Raw genomic sequence first — 18260 nt, 5'->3', positions numbered from 1 at the left:
AGGATTTTCTTGTAGCAGTTGATTTGCAGAAGCAGTTTGAGGGGTCTGGGGGAGACCTGCTTTGGAAAGTCTAGCAGCAGTAACTCTTTTTAACAGTGACCTCCATTTCTCTGCATCGAATGTGAAAGAGGGGCCTTGGCTTCTCCTGCCCGCGTGTAGTTATCACATGTGGTTACTTACTTACCAGGCTCAGTCTTAAGGGCCAAATTTCTTCTCTTAATCCTCAGGACAACTGGATTCTTGAGGTAGATACAAATTTGAGTCCCATTTACAAAGGAGGGAACTGAGGCTCAGAGAAGTTAAATAAATTTCCCAGGGTCAAACAGCTGGTAGGTGATAAAATCCATAAAACTTTCAGGCCCCAGAGCCTTTTCTCTCGACCAGGACTATACTGCCTGAGGAGTTACAGTCCTACTAGAGGATTTCAACAGGGGTAGGAGGGACTGAAGTGTAGCATTTCTTCTCCAGGCTTTTAAGATATTTTACATTTGTAGGATTCGAGGCAAAAGCAGTATTTTTCATTTCAACAAGAGCAAACTACCTATGTGGGCTGTATGGCATTTTCCATAATGTGACCTCTAACCCATAGTCGAGCAGTTCGCCATTACAGGTCAGGTTCTCCGAAAGTGGTTGCTGAGATGGTTTGCCATGCAGATTATTTACTGGGGATCCCTGCTGAAGGGGAGTAGGCACAAGGGGAAACTGAGCTGCAGTGCTGGCCCGGCAGCTTCTGCCAACAACATGCAGCATGGAGGAGCATAGATGGTCCTCTGGAGCTATCCTGTGGTGAGCTGAAAGTGAGGGCCTGTATACCCTGCCACCGGTGGATAGGCCACCCCGGGGAAGGTATGCTCTTGGGCAAGGAAACTATCTTCCTCTGAGGCAGACTCTGAAGGAGTTGACAGCACTTCTACTCACCGAGGCAATCAATGTGTTCTTCCTTGAAGGGAGGCTGTAGGTGGTAAGCTACGGTTTCCATTTCAACACTTGAAATTTCATTAGAAATGTGAGTTTACACAGTAGTAAATGCTGTCTTCAACCCAGCCTATTGTTTGCTTGGCTTCTAAGTAAATAGGCAGTGCACTCATATAGACAGATGCTTAGCTGCCTGGAATCCTTTTACTTATAGACCCAGGGAGAGGCAAAGGTGTAGTAACATCTATATTTTCTTTGAACCATGTGATTAAAGACATACCTGGCATTTTTGTAAATGCATGAAGAGTTTGTTTTATATTCATCATGTCTTTCATGTGGAGCCAGTTGGCTTTTTTTTAGAGATTAGAGTCCAAAGCCACAAGCCACAGTGCAGTGGTGGAAAACCTCTAGTCACATTTTGCCTGCCAGTTGCCTTTAGAAAAATCATTCGATGATTAAGATTCCAGATTAAACCCCTTTTCAGTGCTCTTTCCATCATGAAACTAAAGCAGTCTTCCAAATCACTTCGCCACAGACATTAAACTGCATCCCAACTGACTTGTATCTTGTCCACCCACCTTGGCCAAGTTGACCACAGGAACTATTCCTGTGTCGTCCACAGGGCTGGTTTGCCTTGCAGAATCCATCACCACTGCCTCCCACTACTGCTCATAGTTGACTTTGGCCACTGACTGTCTCAACTGCAAGGTGTACAAAATCCCCCTCTATTTCCTTTTTTTCAGGTTGGAAAGCTTATCCAAGAAGCAGCTGGAAGAAGTAACTTGAAGCGAGTAACTCTGGAACTTGGAGGGAAAAGTCCCAATATTATTTTTGCTGATGCTGATTGTAAGTCAACCATGGATCTCATACATATCCCAGTACACTCCTTCGGTGCTCTTTTGAATCTCTAGTTTTGACAGGACACTAAGAGAAAGATCCATGAAGCTAAGAAGAAGCTTCAAGTAGAAGAATCTGGACCCTTCCTCCTCAGGGGCAAAGAATTTAGTATTGGGAAAGAGCATTTGCTAGTTGACAGCTGGCCAGAGTTTGTTTCCTAGACACTACTGAGCTGCTTTGGCTCCGAGACACTGTAGAGAAGGGTAGAAGAGGTGAAGGCTTATGTAGTGCTGTGTAGTGGAAAGAGCAATGGTCTAAGCCTCTGAACCCCTGAAATATACCCTCTCTGCCTGGATTCAAGAAATCTGAAACTTCTCAACTGTGTCTGGTGGCTTTGTAGATCATTAAGAAAAGTTCTAGTTCACTAGCCCTGCCAACATTTTCCCAGAGCCACAGCCCCTCCTCTGTTTAGTCCTTCCATCCTCTGCTGCTTCCGTGACTTCCAGCCAGAATGACTAGCACTTTGGTCAGTTCTGTATGAATGGGCCTAAATTGGAGGTGGTCAAGCCTTGAAGGTAGGACTTTATGGCAGCGTGGAGCAGTCACTTAGGAAAGCCCATGTCTCCAGGCAGGAGGCCCTCTAGGCCACTCTGCATAGGTGTGGTCTTTCTGTTTAGAAAAGCTTTCTAAGGAATAAAAATTCAAAATCTCTTTCAACGCCTTTTTTCTCCCTTCTCCTCCCACCAGGCAGGGCTGCTTTCTCTTTCACCTCTGGAGACGTCAGAAAGCAGAAAGCAGATTGCTTGACTTTCAGCCCCAGCTCAGAGTCCGTGAAAAGTTCAGCATCAGCTTCATGTTAGTTGTCAGAAGGATCGGAACTGTCACACCTAAATTTCTCTTGGGCAGTGGACCCTCTATTGACACGATTGATTGATTGATGAGTGACTGATGGATTCAGTCAGTCATTTAGCAATCAGCACACACCAGATTAGTCCTCTCTTGAAGTATAAGCTCTGAGATGAAGGAACTATGTGCTGCTATACAATTCCATGTAAATGTAGAGGAAATTTGGTGTGTTTCAAGAAGATCCATTACTGTTACAGTTTAATTCAGCACAATACTAGTTAAACATACAGCTACAAGGCTCTATAGATCAAGGATTGCAAGCTGGCAGTCCCCAGACCAAAAGCAGGCCATACGTACGTTTACCTGTTTAAATGTCACACAGCATTTTAAAAAATAAAAACTAAACATTAAAAATCCTGATTTCTGTTTTTTCTTAAAATTGGATATCTGGCAACCAGTGGTGTACAGTCATGCATAGCAACAGCCAGATGCGGTGGCTTTCCTTCTGAGTCTCCATCAGATTCTTTTACTAGCTGGCAGATTCATACCATTACATTATCTGCTTAGCCTCTTGGCATACGGGGACTTGGGACTCCTGTTCTAGATGCTGTGGTCCAGCCCCCCTTTTCACAGAAGAAAGAGACTCAGAGAAGTGAAGCTGTCCAAGTTCCAAGTTCACATAGCAAGTAATGTCAGGATCTAGTTAGAACTTCCAACTACACTGTGTTCTCAATCCAGGCCTTTCCCCTGTGTTGCCAACTTACCGTTACGCTCTGTGGTGAGCGTGGCATTATACCCGGGGCTCTGGGAGAGGGAAGGGAGGCAACTCCAGAGACGGACCCCTCTGCAGGTGAACTAGAGCTGAGGACGCGGCTGTTTCCTCTTGCAGTGGACTACGCCGTGGAGCAGGCTCACCAGGGGGTGTTCTTCAACCAAGGCCAGTGCTGCACCGCGGGGTCTCGCATCTTTGTGGAGGAGTCCATCTATGAGGAGTTTGTCAGAAGAAGTGTGGAGCGGGCCAAGAGGCGCATAGTGGGGAGTCCCTTTGATCCCACCACTGAGCAGGGACCCCAGGTAGAGAAATCATAAACATTCCCTTTCTTAATCCCTGGCGAGCACCGGACACTCTAGTGGGACCCCAGAAACAACTTCTTTCTCCACTCCCTGCTTACTCTTCCACCCCATCTTCATGACTGGAAACGTCACTGGGGAGGCATTGCTTATCCTAATGCTTCCCTTGCCCTGTCTAAACTTTATCTCTGAAACGTCAAGGGGTTAAGATTGCCTCAAGGATACTTTGAACTTTGGGGGTAAACTGGAGTCTCTTAGCTCTAAAGAAAGTCCTGAGCATGACAAAATGGATGTTGACCTGAGACCCCAGTCCCGGGCCTAACCACTGGCCTTCAAGACATCCCTACAGATGCCACAGTCATGGAGAGCGACTATCTGCCTTTCTCAGAGCCCTTTACCCTTTCATCAGTGGCTCAGGAATCTCTCTGCCAACCTGACCTACTTTGGGGAGGTCACTCGTGGCTTGTGAATGTGTAGGAACTAGAGGGCTGTCTACTTACCCTTCTGCTGTGTGGTTATCTCTTACTCTGAATGCTTCTTGCGATGGGGTGGGGAGGGCCCCATAAGTCCCCGCAGTCCATACTGTTTGGCTCTGCAGGTTCTCCACAGTCATCAAAGCATATTTCCAGGTAGAGTTCTGGTTTAATTTTAAACTGTAGATCTATCTACAGTTAAAGGATATTTGGATCAGATTGCATCTGGATCTCTAGCATATGGGTCTTCACGATAAGAAACAACATCTAGGTTTGGGGACCATTTGAAAGAGGATTGATGTTCTAGTGGAGCAATTCAAACTCAAATGAATTTAGGTTTTTGTATTTACCATAATAATGGAGTGATGACTATGACTTGGTGGAGGGCAAGACTAACCTTATTTTATGGAATAGGAAGCTAGTCCTTGCTTTTTCTACTTAACCTTTTCCTCTAAATGTGTAGTAAGAGCTCCATTAAAAATAGACCCCAATAGGATTTGGAGCACCATATAGTTTACCTATTGTTTTCATTTTTTTAGTATCAGTATTTGTTGAACTGTTCATTTGGTTATAGTAGTCAGTTTTTCCCCATTTAGAAGCTGCAAATAATCAATTAGCCAGTTTCTCCATCATTTAGAAACATTGTCTAAATCTTCATCTGGTACTTCTGATTTGGCAGGATCATCAGGGCAGTACATTTATTGGAATTCTCAATACATTAAGTTGAACTATACAAAGTCACCATTTTTTTTCAGGGGAAAAAATGGCTAAAATGGCAGCAGTTCCACATAACTGAACTAGATATAATGGAGCTTTGAAAAAAATCACAAGTGAGAGATCCTTGAGTACACATTTCTGTTTTCATAGAAGACTTTACACAGAGTCATTAGAAAATTTCTTTTGTAGATTGATAAGAAACAGTACAACAAGATCCTGGAACTCATCCAGAGTGGTGTGGCTGAGGGTGCCAAGCTGGAATGTGGCGGCAAAGGCCTGGGCCGAAAGGGGTTTTTCATCGAGCCCACAGTGTTTTCCAACGTCACCGATGATATGCGCATTGCCAAGGAGGAGGTATCAAAAATGGGGATCTAACAAAAGCCACACCTTTCTTGGGACAGCTTCCAGAGCATTTCCTGCAGATGATATTATGGTTTGGGCTCTTTATGTTTTATATACATTCTGTAACTGCACTAAACATGGCTGTGAAAATCCTGTTTTCAAGAAAACGTTAAATCAGAAGGTAAACAAGCTAGATGGAGGCCGGGTGACATGCTGTACGATTGCAATTATTATTAGCCGAGAGGACAATCATAGTAGCCCATCATTCGCCCTAGCAATGTGCTGGCGACAGTTCAGTTCCTTCAACCGTGGGTTACTAAGTTGTTCATCAGAAGAAGAAAGCATCCAAGCAGCCTCACATTTGTGCAAGAGAGGGACCAGGAACACACCAGCCAGCAGTCTAGGGCAGTGGTCCTGAGTTCTGGAGCAGTGTCTGGGGAATCACAGAGAAAGCAGTCTTGTCAGGGAGGGTGGTGGAGAAGGGCGTTAAATGAACCCTAAGGTTAGACTCCTGTGTAATCCCGTTCTGGCCAGTTTGAGAAATTTTACAGTTCTGTGTTGCTACAACTTAAATGTCATTTAAATAATGAAGGCAGAGCAAACTTGCTTTGAAATGCGGAAAGCAAGTAAGTAAAGGATGGCAGAGCAACCCCATGTTGGGTCACATGATTTTGTTGCAGATCTTTGGCCCTGTTCAGGAAATTCTGAGGTTTAAGACTATGGATGAAGTTATCGAAAGAGCCAATAACTCAGACTTTGGACTTGTAGCAGCCGTCTTCACTAACGACATCAACAAGGCCCTCACAGTGTCTTCTGCAATGCAAGCTGGGACTGTTTGGTAAGAGCAGAGTCAGCCTCATGGCTCTGGCCATAATGCAAGCCATTGGTAGCGTAGGGGCGTAGGGGCCTCATAATCTCTGGAATGTGGGTGAAATAAGCATATCCTCCCAGGGGGAGGGAAAGAAGGAAGGCAACCAGCCTTCACCCTGGGAAGGGATATACACTCCTTACCAGCTAGGTCAGGAAATCACAGCAAATTTTAAATTATAAATATTTCATATGCAAAAAAAAGGGAATTAAAAAATAAAACTTTTAAAAGAAATATTATGCTGTGGCATATATATTTAACTATACTTAGTAATTATATAAATAACTACTTCTGAGCAAGCAGATTCATACTAACGGTACTATGTTTCCTTCTCTTAGGATCAATTGTTACAATGCCTTAAATGCCCAGAGCCCCTTTGGGGGATTCAAGATGTCTGGAAATGGGAGAGAAATGTAAGTGGCCAAAGTTGGTGGCGCCTGCAGAGAAACAGGGATTGCGCAAATATCAGCCTAGAGGAGTTTGCAAACAATTGTTTAATTCTCTTACTCTCATCCATTCACTAAACAAACATTTTGTTGAGTGCACACTTCTATACACGAAGCACTGCACTCCATATCACAAAGGTCAATAACACACAAGTCCCTTCTCTTACATGGAGATGGCTAAAAATTAATATACCATCTAGTTCATAAAATCAGGGCTACTTTCTTGATGGAAATGTGCCAGACATCTTGCAAGTACAGAGGAAACAATCCATTGATTTTGCCTGATGGGGTCAGAGAAGACTTCACAGAGCAAATACCGTTTCAGTGTTTGGGGGGCAGTCCTTCCATGTAGAGGGAGTCACAGGAACAAAGGCATGAAGGCACAGCAAATACAGAACATCAGGGAGTTTGGTGTTTCAAACATAGGTCACCCACTGCCAGCCCAAGGACAAATCTGGCCTGCAGAAACTTTTCGTTTTGCCTCACAACATTTTAAAATCCTTAACTGACATTCAAAAATGAAGAGGCTTTCCGTAAAATCAGGATTTCTTGCTTATTCTCATTCCCCCATAGCAAAATTGCTGCAGCTGTGAGCTCTAGAACACGCCTTATTCCCCCACCATTCCTGCTGCTTCTGGGCTGAATATTGGTTACCATTGACTTCCCAAGCCCCTCACTTTTGTCCCCTACTCTGCTCCGGTAGGTTGTCTGAAGCTGGGACCACAGGGTTTTGGATGTAGGATGGCTGGGGGGGACTTGCCGAAGGCACAAGTGGGAAGGTGGTTGTAAACTCAGTCTCAGAGGGCTTAGGCATTCTATGGGAGCTGAGGAGATCCCAGAGGTTTTAAGGCAGAGATCCCTGGCCAGTAGAGGATGTCCTGGCAAAGACTAGAGGAAGAAGACCTGCCCCAAGGATTTCACAGTAACAGTGATAGATACCATTAAATGCCTGCTCTGTGTATGGCTTTATGTTAGCTTCTTTCCTGACGTCTCATTTGATTGTCACGACGACAGAGTGGGATAGATACACCGACCTTCCCACCCACCGTGGTTCGGGTGGGGAACTGAGGCTTACACTAGCTAAGCAGCTTGCCCAGGTCACACAGCCAGTAAGTGGCCGATGTGGAGTTTGAATGTCGGTTTCAGTGACTCCTGTGATATCCAGCCAAGGAAGCAGGGGGGGCCAGGTGCACATACTCTTCAAGGAAGAGATCAGAGCTGGGAAGAGTCCTGAGAGGCAGAGGACCTGGAAAATGGGATAGTAGTGGAGGTAAATTACACTCAAGGGGATTTTATTTGCAGCCTTCATATATAAATGGATTTTTTGAGTGACATTCAGAGGCTGACCCAGGTCATCCAGGGTCTTCCTAGACTGACACGTCCCTCCCCATAATAAAAATGTTTTTTTAAATTTCCCCCTGGGGTGCCTGGGTGGTCCATTCAGTTAAGTGTCCGACTCAGCCCACATCATGATCTCAGGGTTGTCAGATCGAGCCCCGTGTTGGGTTCTGAGCTGAGCGTGGATTCTGTTTGAGATTCTCTCTCTCTCTCCCTCTTCCTCTGCTCTTCCAACCCTCTGCCCCTTCTGCCCCAGCTCACACACTCACTTTCTCAAAAACAAAACAAAAAGAAAAAACAAAGACCTCACCATTTTCCTTCCTCTTCAAAGGAGCCTGGTTCCATGTTTCTTAAATCCTGTGACTCCCAAGAGGAAACATCCTCATGTCTGTTCACTCCACCGTTATTGAATGTATCCTTGAATGAGCCAGTGCCAGTTCATGGTCAGTCTGCTGTAGTATTGAGTGCTTGGCTCGTGGGGGAAGATGTGGCTCGTCAAAGCACTTGACATTTTGCTGGATAAATGAAATATACAACATCAAAAGAGTCAGAAGAATTCCAGGGAAGACCATGAAGTCATAAAGGAGTTCAGGGATAGGGGAGATCATTGTGAACTATAGAAGCCTGGAAAACCTTTAAGTAGGACCAAATATAGGGATTTGAATTGGCCTTTAATGGAGAGCAACATTGAGGTAGATGGAGAGGAATAGTTTGCAGGGTTGGCGGGCAAAGTGAGGTAGGAGTGGGGAAGAGTGAGTAGAGGTATTGTGGGAGAAGTAATTATGGTGTTGGGACAAAGTACAGTGAACCCCTAAGACCGGCACAGAGGATTTACATACGATTCAGATACTTCAGCTGGTAATTTCTAGCTCTTAGCCATTAAACTGTAAGTTAAGCATAGCTGTAAGGCTAAGAGCAGAGTTTCTAGAATCACATTGCTAAAGATATATATCCTGGCTCTATTGCTTAATACCTGTGCAACCTTAGACAATTTACTTAATCTCACTAAGCCTCTGTTTTCTCATCTCTAAAATGGGAATATTTATAGTACCTACCCCAAAAGGTTGCGATGAGGATAAAGTGGTAGGATTTACCAGGTATCTGGCAAACCTCAAGAAATGTTAGCTGCCGTCATCACTGGTGGTCAAGTAGATGACTGTTATGTAGGTGATCCTTCTTTTTCTTAATAAATGTCTTACTTTGGAAGTGTGGCAGAATTTTTCCTGAATTTCAGCTTGTATCATCAACTTCTACTCAGTCCCTGGGAATGCCAGGAAGAAATCTCTCTTGCTTCTGGCCTTCAGTGTTTCCCACTTGCTTTACAGCCAGAACCCAGAACCGGTCATTTGCTCGGTTGTTAGTATTTTTTCAGCTTTTATGAAGTCTTTGTGTGCTCCGAGTATCTCTTCTTCTCTTGCATATGGCCTTAACTTTCTGTTTCCACCTTTCAAAATGCATTTATCTTGGTATTCTGTGTGCTTTCCTGGTCTCTGAAATGTTAGGACAATCACTGGCTCTGGGAGTACTGCTCACACTGACTGCTTTATTACAGATCATTAAGAGGGTGAATCATGGGCATAAAATATAATCAATAATTGCTGGTTGATAGAGCTTGTCCCAGGCTAGCCCTGGACCCTCAGCATGGACAGGATTCAGGCTTGTGACATTGTCCAGGTCCAGTCTCTTCCCATTAGAAACCTTACCCTTGCCTGGAGTGGCCCAGGAGATAGTTTGACTATGTCAGGCTCATATGGAGAGCAGTGGCCCAAGAGACCGAAAAGCAACCTTTCTCAACTTACCTCCTTGGTGCCATAGTCATTTGGCCTTCCCAGTACAGTTAAAAAATAACAGTTCTCTTTGATGAGACTCACTTCATCTTGTCTAAACGATATGGTTCTTTGTCCCTACTTGCTCCCAAAACATGTTTTTTCTTCCTTAAATGACTTAGAATGGTCTCAAAGTCTTCAAATTAAAAAACCTTCCCTATCCTGGTTCCCCACACTTCCTTCTCACGGCCATCCCAGAAATTCCTCTTACCTTCCTTTGGACAGTATTATTCATCTCATGGCCTCACGAACCCCATGTGGCTCTGGTCCCTGGCACTCCTTTGCCCATCTCTCGGAGGCATAGAGACAAGAAGTAGCTCTTTGTGCAAACAAGCTCCAAGGTGGGCTGTGGGCGGGTGGGCTGTGGGAGCCCCTGAGGCTGCCCTCTGCAGATTACCTGGTGGGCCCATCTCTGATTCCCAGGGTCACAGAGGGGGCTCGCTCACCTCAGGCCTGCCCTTCAACCAGTTCCCCCTGTTTCACTCTCCCTGCCCCCCTCCCTTACTCCTCTTTTAAGCTTCCCCGAGCCAAGCTGTAAATACATGTCACAAACTGGGAGCATGGAAAGAAAGCTGTGGACCTCAGCATTTTAAAAACTAAGGACACAGGCCTTGAAGATGAGAAGCTTATTAGGATATTCTAAATAAGGGCTTCCCAAGTTTGCATGTCTGCATGCATGTGTGCCCATAGATATACATACATGCATGCGTGTGCACAGAAAGTCACATGCAGTCTGGGCGAAGGGGCTTGCTGAGACTGCTTATCTGGGGACCAACTCTCAGAGATTTTGCTTTAGTAAATCTGGGCTAAGACTGAGGATCTATGCTACTAACAAGCTTATGGAATGATTCTGGTGCAGGTGGTCTGGAGACCTCACTCTGAGAAATGTTGCTGTAAGGCAAAGAAAGGAGCAGGGATGTATACATCCTACGTAGAAATCCCTCTTTGTTTTAGGAGTGATTTTCTAAAATAGCTGGCTCAGAGACCCCCAAATCTAACATCTTACCTTACTTGTAGGTATGCCAGGTTTGGTTCATGGTAGAGAATATAAGCCAGTCTGGCTCAGAAGCGGGAATACAGACGTCGGGGCGTGCGTCTGCCCGGGCGCACTGTGGGGCTGTGGAGGCGACCGGACCAAGAGATCGGGGTGCGGCAAGAGCAGTGTGTATGCTTTTGCACTGTAGTGCTGTTCTTCCATGGAATTTAACCGGATTAAGTTAGATTTGAGAGAAAGCCCCCGGAATGAGATGGCGAAATAGCTGAGGAATCTGTATGTGGGGCCTTCGGAGACTTTCCAGCAGTGCTTCTCAAAGGGTGGCCCAAATAACCACCTGCATCATAATCTCCTGGGCTCTTCCCCAGACCTACTGGGACAGAGTCTTTGGTGGGGATGGTCAGGAATCCACAATGTAAGCAAGCTCCAAGGGTGATCCTTGTGTTTCCGAAGGCTGAGAGATGACCGGGTGCCAAGGGGATGGGGTGGCTCTCCTGGAGCCACACAGCCAGCCAGTGGCAGGGCTGAGCCGACATTCCTGCCTGTTGCCCCCCAGCCCCAGGGTTGTTTCTGTGGCAGACCTGAGTCCACTCCTCATCCTCGGAGCACCGTGGTGGCACAGGGCTGCCCGGGACCCAGGGGAGGAGCTCCTCCAGTCCTCGATGATTTCCCATTGCACCCAGGGATTAGGGGACCCTGTCGTCCCACCTGAAAGCCACCATGCCACCACACTCTGACTCTGCAGGCTTCCTTACACTTCTCACAACCGACTTAGAGATCTGAGTGGGAGGAAATGATTTGGGGTCTGCCCCATGTGCGTGCACAAGCTGAGAAAAAAGAAGGGGGTGACCTCACTTCAAACAGGAGGCAGATGATGTCCATGATGAAGAGGCACTTTGAGAATTGCCCAAGGGCAGGAAAAAGTCCTGAGAGAGCCAAAGCTGAGCTGGTAATAAAGACTCAGGGCCTGGAAGGAGCTCATGAGGGAAGCTGATACTGAGTGGGACAATCCCAGATTTATTCTCATTCCCGTGAGCAAGAACGGTGGTCGCCACAGATGAGAGAAGGGCACAGGTGCCCTGCTCCCTCCGAAGCTGCCTCTCCTATCCTGGTGGGGAGGGCACAGGCGCAACGACTCAGGTGACCTCGGTGCTCAGAGGTGCTGCTGCTGCTGGCAAAGTGACTGGAGCCTTGTGCAAGGCAGGGGGTTTCTGGAAGGAAGGAAGAATGAATCATTTACAGCAGGTCTTGATTGTAAAGACCAGTTACGGTAACACACTATCTTTCATACATGACTCCTTTTTTAAAGATTTTTTTTTAAAGATCTTATTTATTCATGAGAGACACAGAGAGAAAGAGGCAGAGACACAGGCAGAGGGAGAAGCAGGCTCCATGCACCGGGAGCCCGACGTGGGATTCGATTCTGGGTCTCCAGGATCGCGCCCTGGGCCAAAGGCAGGCGCCAAACCGCTGCACCACCCAGGGATCCCAAAGATTTTTTTTTTTAAAGATCTTATTTATTCATGAGAGACACAGAGAGAGGCAGAGACACAGGCAGAGGGAGAAGCAGGCTCCATGCAGGGAGCCCGACGTGGGACTCGATCCCGGGTCTCAAGGATCGCGCGCTGGGCTGAAGGCGACGCCAAATCGCTGAGCCACCTGGGCTGCCCAAGATTTATTTATTTTTTGAGAGAGCAGAGGAGGGGCACAGGAGGAGAGATTCCCAAGCAGACTCCATGCTGAGCGCAGAGAGCGACCCGAGGCTCGATCTCACAACCGAGACCAGGAACCTACCTGAAACCAAGAGTTGGCCGCGTAACCAACTGCGTCCCCCAGGCGCCCCATCTGTGACTCTTTTAAAAACAGCCCTTATTAATATTAATATTAATTATTAATATTTTCTTGTTCAGATATATCTCTAAGTGTTCTGTTCATTCCTGGCAGAGGTGGTATATCAACAGGCTAAAACTGGGGACGGGGGTCCACGGGTGCCACTGGAGCTTGATGCTGCAGGCTGCCCACTGGGTTCGGTGAGGGCAGAAAGCAGGGGCAGCAAACCCCAAGTCCCTGGGAGGAGACAGGCTTGGGCAGCCGCCGTGGCAGGGGTGCGCACAAGGTGCTCTGTGAACGTGGAGGGAGGAGCACCTCCTCCTGAGAGAGCCAGGAAGAGCCTCACTGAGGACTGACTTTAAAAAGGATGGAGGCGGGGACACCTATCTGGGTGGTTCAGCAGTTGAGCGTCTGCCTTCGGCTCAGGGTGTGATCCCGGGGTCCCGGGATCGAGTCCCGCATCGGGCTCCCCGCAGGGAGCCTGCTTCCCCCTCTGCCTGTGTCTCTGCCTCATGAATACATAAATAAAATCTTTTTTTAAAAAAAAGGAAAAAAGTTCAGTTTTCTAAAAAAAAGGAGAATGTGCTTGATTTTACCATGAAATAAAGAAAAGCGGGAAAGGGCACTGAAAATGTGGTGAAATGAGAAGAGGACAGAGGGGAAGAGAAGGAGCACTGTGGCACGAGGCGTGGCCCCACCCCGGCACCCCGAGGGCAGGGCTCAGAGACCTGGTGTGGAGTGTCCCGAGGGCCCCATGGAGACAGGGGGCCCAGCTCCCACCTTCGAAACCATTACCCAGTGTCTGGGTGCGCCCAGCTCACTACTTCCCTTATGGTCAGTTATTCTGATTTCTTCTCTCTTCCCCCCGACTGGGGGGGAGGGGGGCAGCCCTGCGGGCAGCACATGGCAGGGTTGTTTTTAAGGCATTGCTGGCGATCTGCGCTCTTCCCTGCTAGGCCTTTGGGTCTTCACTTCCATTTGTTAAGTCTAAGGACCAGTGAAAAGGAAATCCAGAGCATCAAAAAGGGGGCGTCGCAGCCTGGAAATCTCTGTTTCTTTCAGCCCAGGTGGACTAGGTGTCTAGGGGAGAGACTGGGACGCAGCCACGCCGGGGGGCGCCCAGCGGCAGGAGTGGGTCTGAGAGGAGGAAAGCACCCATCGTCCTCGAGGGACGCAGTGGCGTGGCTGGGAATGCTGCACCCTCCCGCGCAGTGCTGTGAAGACAGATCGGCCTCTGCCTTTAAGAACCCGTCACTGCGGGCAGCCCGGGGGGCTCAGCGGTTTAGCGCCGCCTTCAGCCCCGGGCCTGATCCTGGAGACCCGGGATCGAGTCCCACGTCTGGCTCCCTGCATGGAGCCTGCTTCTCCCTCTGCCTGTGTCTCTGCCTCTCTCTCTCTCTCTCAGGAAAAAATAAATAAAACCTTTAAAAAAAAAAAAATCCTGGGCAGCCTGGGTGGCTCAGCAGTTTAGCGCCTGCCTTCGGCCCAGGGTGTGATCCTGGAGACCCAGGATCGAGTCCCGTGTCGGGCTCCCTGCATGGGGCCTGTTTCTCCCTCTGCCTGCCTGTGTCTCTGCCCCCCCCCAAAGAATAAATAAAAAATATTAAATAATAATAATAATAATAAATTGGTAAAAAAAAAAAAAAAGAACCGGTCACTGCTCGTGACATGACGGCTCTCCGCTCCTCAGAGGAGGGCTGGGCTGGCCACTCGTTAGACGTTTCTCCCTGGACCCCCAGGGCTGCTGGGTGCAGGTGCTGAAGGGCCACGCCAGGCTGCCGGGGCCCTGGTGCCTGACGCTGCCTGTTTCTGCCTTTCAGGGGGGAGTTCGGCTTGCGAGAGTACTCCGAGGTGAAGACGGTGACAGTAAAGATCCCCCAGAAGAACTCCTAAGAAGGCCAAGGAGGACGGTGGAGGCCAGCCCGCAGGACTCTCCCTCTCTGCTCTCCCTGGGGGGCCCGGCTCTCAGGAATCCAAAGTCCATACTCGGTCCTTATTTAAAGATTTAAATAACGACACGTAGGCCAGGCCGTCATCGCATAACGAAAGCCGACCGTGTGGGCCCGGTTTCCTGGCACTCTGTAAGGGATCACCTTCATGATACCAAATATTGGGGAGAGTGGGACGGAGGCAGGAGGCGTCACTGTCGGGTACCTCCAGTCCCCCTTTCCGTCGTGATGGGCAGTTCCTTTTATCCCAAGGAACTTTCCTCCTGAGGAGAGGTCATCTTTCCATTGTCTCCCTTTATCCCCTTCCAGCCTCTCCCCACTCACCCACTCCTCCCACCCGTCCAAGGAGATCTCTCAACTGAGCTCATTTGGGGCAGATGTTTGGGCCGGGAACAATTTTCCAAGGTCTTGCAGCCAAATTACCATTTCATGTTATCCACTTCTTCAAAGCAAAACATGAAATGGTTTTAGTTAGAGCCAGACCAGACTGAGACTGCCAGGAGCTGGTACGCTGCAGATGTACCAAGAACTGAGACCTTGGGGTGCTCCTTGACCCAGCCTGGCTTTCTCACATCCGTACAAGACAGGAGTGAAAGATCAGGAAGATGGAGATCCAGAGATCGTCACGTGCAGCTTGCGGCTTCTGAGCTTGCTGCTTGGGTTTTAGGGTGTGTGGGTGTGCGTGTGTGTTTCCTTCCTTCTGGGTGATTCTGGAATAAGGCAGGGGGGCGGGTTGTTTTTCATAAATTGATAAGATCTTTTTCCAAAGCCTCTCTTACCAATCAACCCCAAAACGAATCGGGGAGGCTCAAGAATTTGGTAAAAAGTAATGCTGGGGGCCTTGCAGAAATAAGTTCATTTTCAATCCTAGCTGACAGTTCTCATGAAGTGAATTGTCTCTGCGGAGGGACTCCACTGGCTGCTTCTGCCCCCTGCTCTCCCTCCCGCCCCCCTGCACCTACACCGCTACTCCCAGTGCTCTGGGTGTCACTCCGGCCTATCGTGCCCTAAATCCACTGGCAGTAACCTTGGAAAATCCGGCCAAGCCCGGAGGTTCCCGTTTCCATTTGCAGAGCTGCAGCGTGCCACGATGACCACGCTCCACCAGAGCTCAGCCGTCACGTCCTGTGCCTCGTCCACGCGTGCTTTTCCCTCCTGGCAAAGCAGTCCCTCTCCCTCTCCCCCAGCCGCGCACTTCCTCTTCCACTCTCCAGCTCATCCACCCGTTGACAGACAGTGTCACCTTCCTCTCCTCCTTCCCTTTTCCCGGTTGCTGAACCCAATCCAGTCTGTAACCTAGATGAAGATCATTTATTTAAAAGTACCAAACATAACCTAGAGTACACGGAATATGGACCGCACGTAGGTAGCCTTCTGTATGTAATGGGTTTCTGCTTTCTCACCAGACCAGTTTTCTATTTATAAGTCTCGTCTATTCATGATGTTTAAAAGGAAGCTCCATTTGCTGTTCTCTACAAACGACAGTGCATTCAGTGGCCCGATGCCTCGAGAGATGCCATGCTTCTGAATCCTTCCATGTGAATGTCATGCTCTCCTCCTATAGCCTGTGTCCAAGTGAACATACCCATTAACCAGCTAGTTACCTTTTCGACTGCAATATAGAATGTGAAAATGAAGATTTATTTCTTTTAATTTACTTAAAAAGAAACCTCTGTGCTAGCAATAAAGCATTTATATTGTGTACTCCTTGGGATTATGTGGCTGTGTTTATAAATCTTTGTGTCATACGGAGTATATTTGGGTCCTTCTCTCAGCTGCTGGGTTTTTCAGCTGTGCCGTTTTCTCTGGTTACTGAGCAGAAGTCTGCGAGAGTGTATTTTACCAGAATGCAGCAGAGTAAACAAGGCCCTTGTTTTCTGACACTATTTAAGATCTGTCTATACATACAGTTTTGTGTGGCAAACAAGTGCAATCAGGTATGAGATCTATGAGATGACTGTTTTCATTCAAAACAGCCTCTGTGAAAGCTAAAAAACGTAAAGGAGTGTTTAGGGCCTAGTCCTGAGAGTCGTGGGCTACACGGCAGAGCTCGCATTGCTGATGGCACTTGGCAGTAGCTTTATTTTTATTTACCGTGGTGAGATGAAGTCAAAAGCTGACAACCTGCTGCGCTATTTTTGCAGCTGTATTACCAACCAGAGCTTGTTTGCTTTCTCCACGTTCTCAGAGTAGAGCTTTTGGGGAGTGGTTTCCACTCTCCAGACCTGCATGTCCCTTCCTTAGAATCTCCACCCGAGTCCTGGTCGAGTGAGACAAAACAAAAACTGAAGAGTTAGTCGGCCACAAAGGGAATCAGACTTGGGGAGACATGTGCTGCTCTGACCGCTGATATCTTGTCCCTCAGATGAACGAACTGAGGCTGAGGCACGTGGTGCCCAGGGCACTGGGATAGACTCTGAGATAGACGATGTGGGCTCCCCATGGATCTACCCCATGTCCGTTATCTTGGGCCCTCAGGAAGAAAACGAGAATGGGATGGGCATAGAGGAATCATTGAAAGGTCATCTGGAAGGTGGCATTGTAGAATTTATAAATAACAGGAATCCAGAATAAGATAAATAAAATTTGATGGTTCTTCAAAGCATAAAATTCCTCAAACCTCATCCCTTTATGGTACCAACAAAAAGGCAAAAGAAGACCGTGTTACAAATGTCACTAATGAAACTAACACGGAGACATTGATCATTTACCATCAGCCCTATATATTCACGGTCTTTTTTTTTTTTTTTTTTTTACTGTAACCCCTGAGATTCCCACTATACCTTTTCCTCCAAAACTCCTTCAGTGCCTTCATATTGATGGTTTCATGCTTTTTCATGACCTTTTAGATAATAAAGGACAAGAATATTACAATGTAGGGACTAAGGAACCGAGAGAAACAGTAAATACGACTGTACTGTGTGGTAAAACAGGAAGATGCCCAAGAAAAAAGGACAATCCAAGAAGCTGGCAGAAGATGTGGGTTTTGAACTGAGCTTCAGGAAGGATTGTAATTCTAACAAGCAAGGTGGCAGGAAGAAGGCGCTCTTGTGAAACAGTATTGTGCAGAGATGCAGAGGTGAGGTGAGGCATGCTCATGTGATCATGAGATGTGTCAGGCACCACGTGTCCGCAGTTGTTCCGATTGTCCCCTGGGGGTCAGCCAGAGCTTCATGGTACTCTAATGAAAAATGGGGGGTCCGTGGTGCTTTTGGGGCCAGAGAATGACAAGGAAGTGTTGAAAGCATACTGTTCAGGAGCGGTATGGATGTGGATGGCAGGAGAAGCAGATCCGATTGCAGGATGAGTTTGGTGTGGTCCTGACTCAGTCATGGGATGGAGAGGAAGGAATCAAATCAGTGGGGAAGTCACCAGAACTCAGTGAATGAATTTGAAAGGATGAAAAGTGAATGAGTATGTCTTTAAGCCTGAGAAGGAAATGGCAGTGCCACTGCCCAAAAGTCAAACACATGTAAAGAGGTTTTGGAAAGAGATCTTGACTTTTGACTTTGGACGAACAATTGTGGGATTGATGAAGGAATATCCAGACAGACCTGCAGGCAGTTGGAGATAAGAGATTAGAACCTGGCTCGGGGGACTGGACTGTGACATGACCATGAGAGTGATGGCTCTATGTACAGAGAATGCAAGAATAAAAACAAAACCCGGCCAAGGAGGAGGAGGCCGAGTGAGACAAATGGAGGCAGTAGGCAGAGACCTGGGAGGAAATCATGTTAAGTGTACACTCTAGAAACCCAGGGAAGAGGGCTTAAGAAGAGGGCAGGCAGCCAAGAGGTTGAGAGGATGG

General features: G+C 47.5%; 1 protein-coding gene and 1 long non-coding RNA gene across 2 annotated transcripts in view; one reads left to right on the top strand and one right to left on the bottom strand.

The window, feature by feature from the left end:
* Positions 1 to 16156, top strand: part of ALDH1A2 (aldehyde dehydrogenase 1 family member A2) — a 96143-nt gene extending 79987 nt beyond the window's left edge. Inside the window, exons 8-13 of the mRNA XM_072808809.1 lie at positions 1659 to 1761; positions 3488 to 3672; positions 5049 to 5213; positions 5882 to 6039; positions 6408 to 6482; positions 14324 to 16156. Of these exons, the coding sequence (XP_072664910.1) occupies positions 1659 to 1761; positions 3488 to 3672; positions 5049 to 5213; positions 5882 to 6039; positions 6408 to 6482; positions 14324 to 14396 (759 nt within the window). The 3' untranslated portion in view covers positions 14397 to 16156. The remainder of the gene's footprint in view (positions 1 to 1658; positions 1762 to 3487; positions 3673 to 5048; positions 5214 to 5881; positions 6040 to 6407; positions 6483 to 14323) is intronic.
* LOC140622975 (uncharacterized) lies at positions 7637 to 8290 on the bottom strand. Its single transcript, XR_012022641.1, has 2 exons — positions 8164 to 8290; positions 7637 to 7761 (listed from the first exon to the last, which is right to left on the bottom strand). It is a non-coding gene; the product is annotated as an uncharacterized lncRNA (long non-coding RNA).
* Positions 16157 to 18260: the final 2104 nt, after the last annotated feature.

Source organism: Canis lupus, chromosome 32 (genome assembly GCF_048164855.1).
Source record: "Canis lupus baileyi chromosome 32, mCanLup2.hap1, whole genome shotgun sequence".
In the NCBI taxonomy this organism is placed as follows: domain Eukaryota; kingdom Metazoa; phylum Chordata; class Mammalia; order Carnivora; family Canidae; genus Canis; species Canis lupus.
The sequence above is the reverse complement of the archived record's forward strand: the minus strand, read 5'-3'. Positions and strand labels throughout refer to the sequence as shown.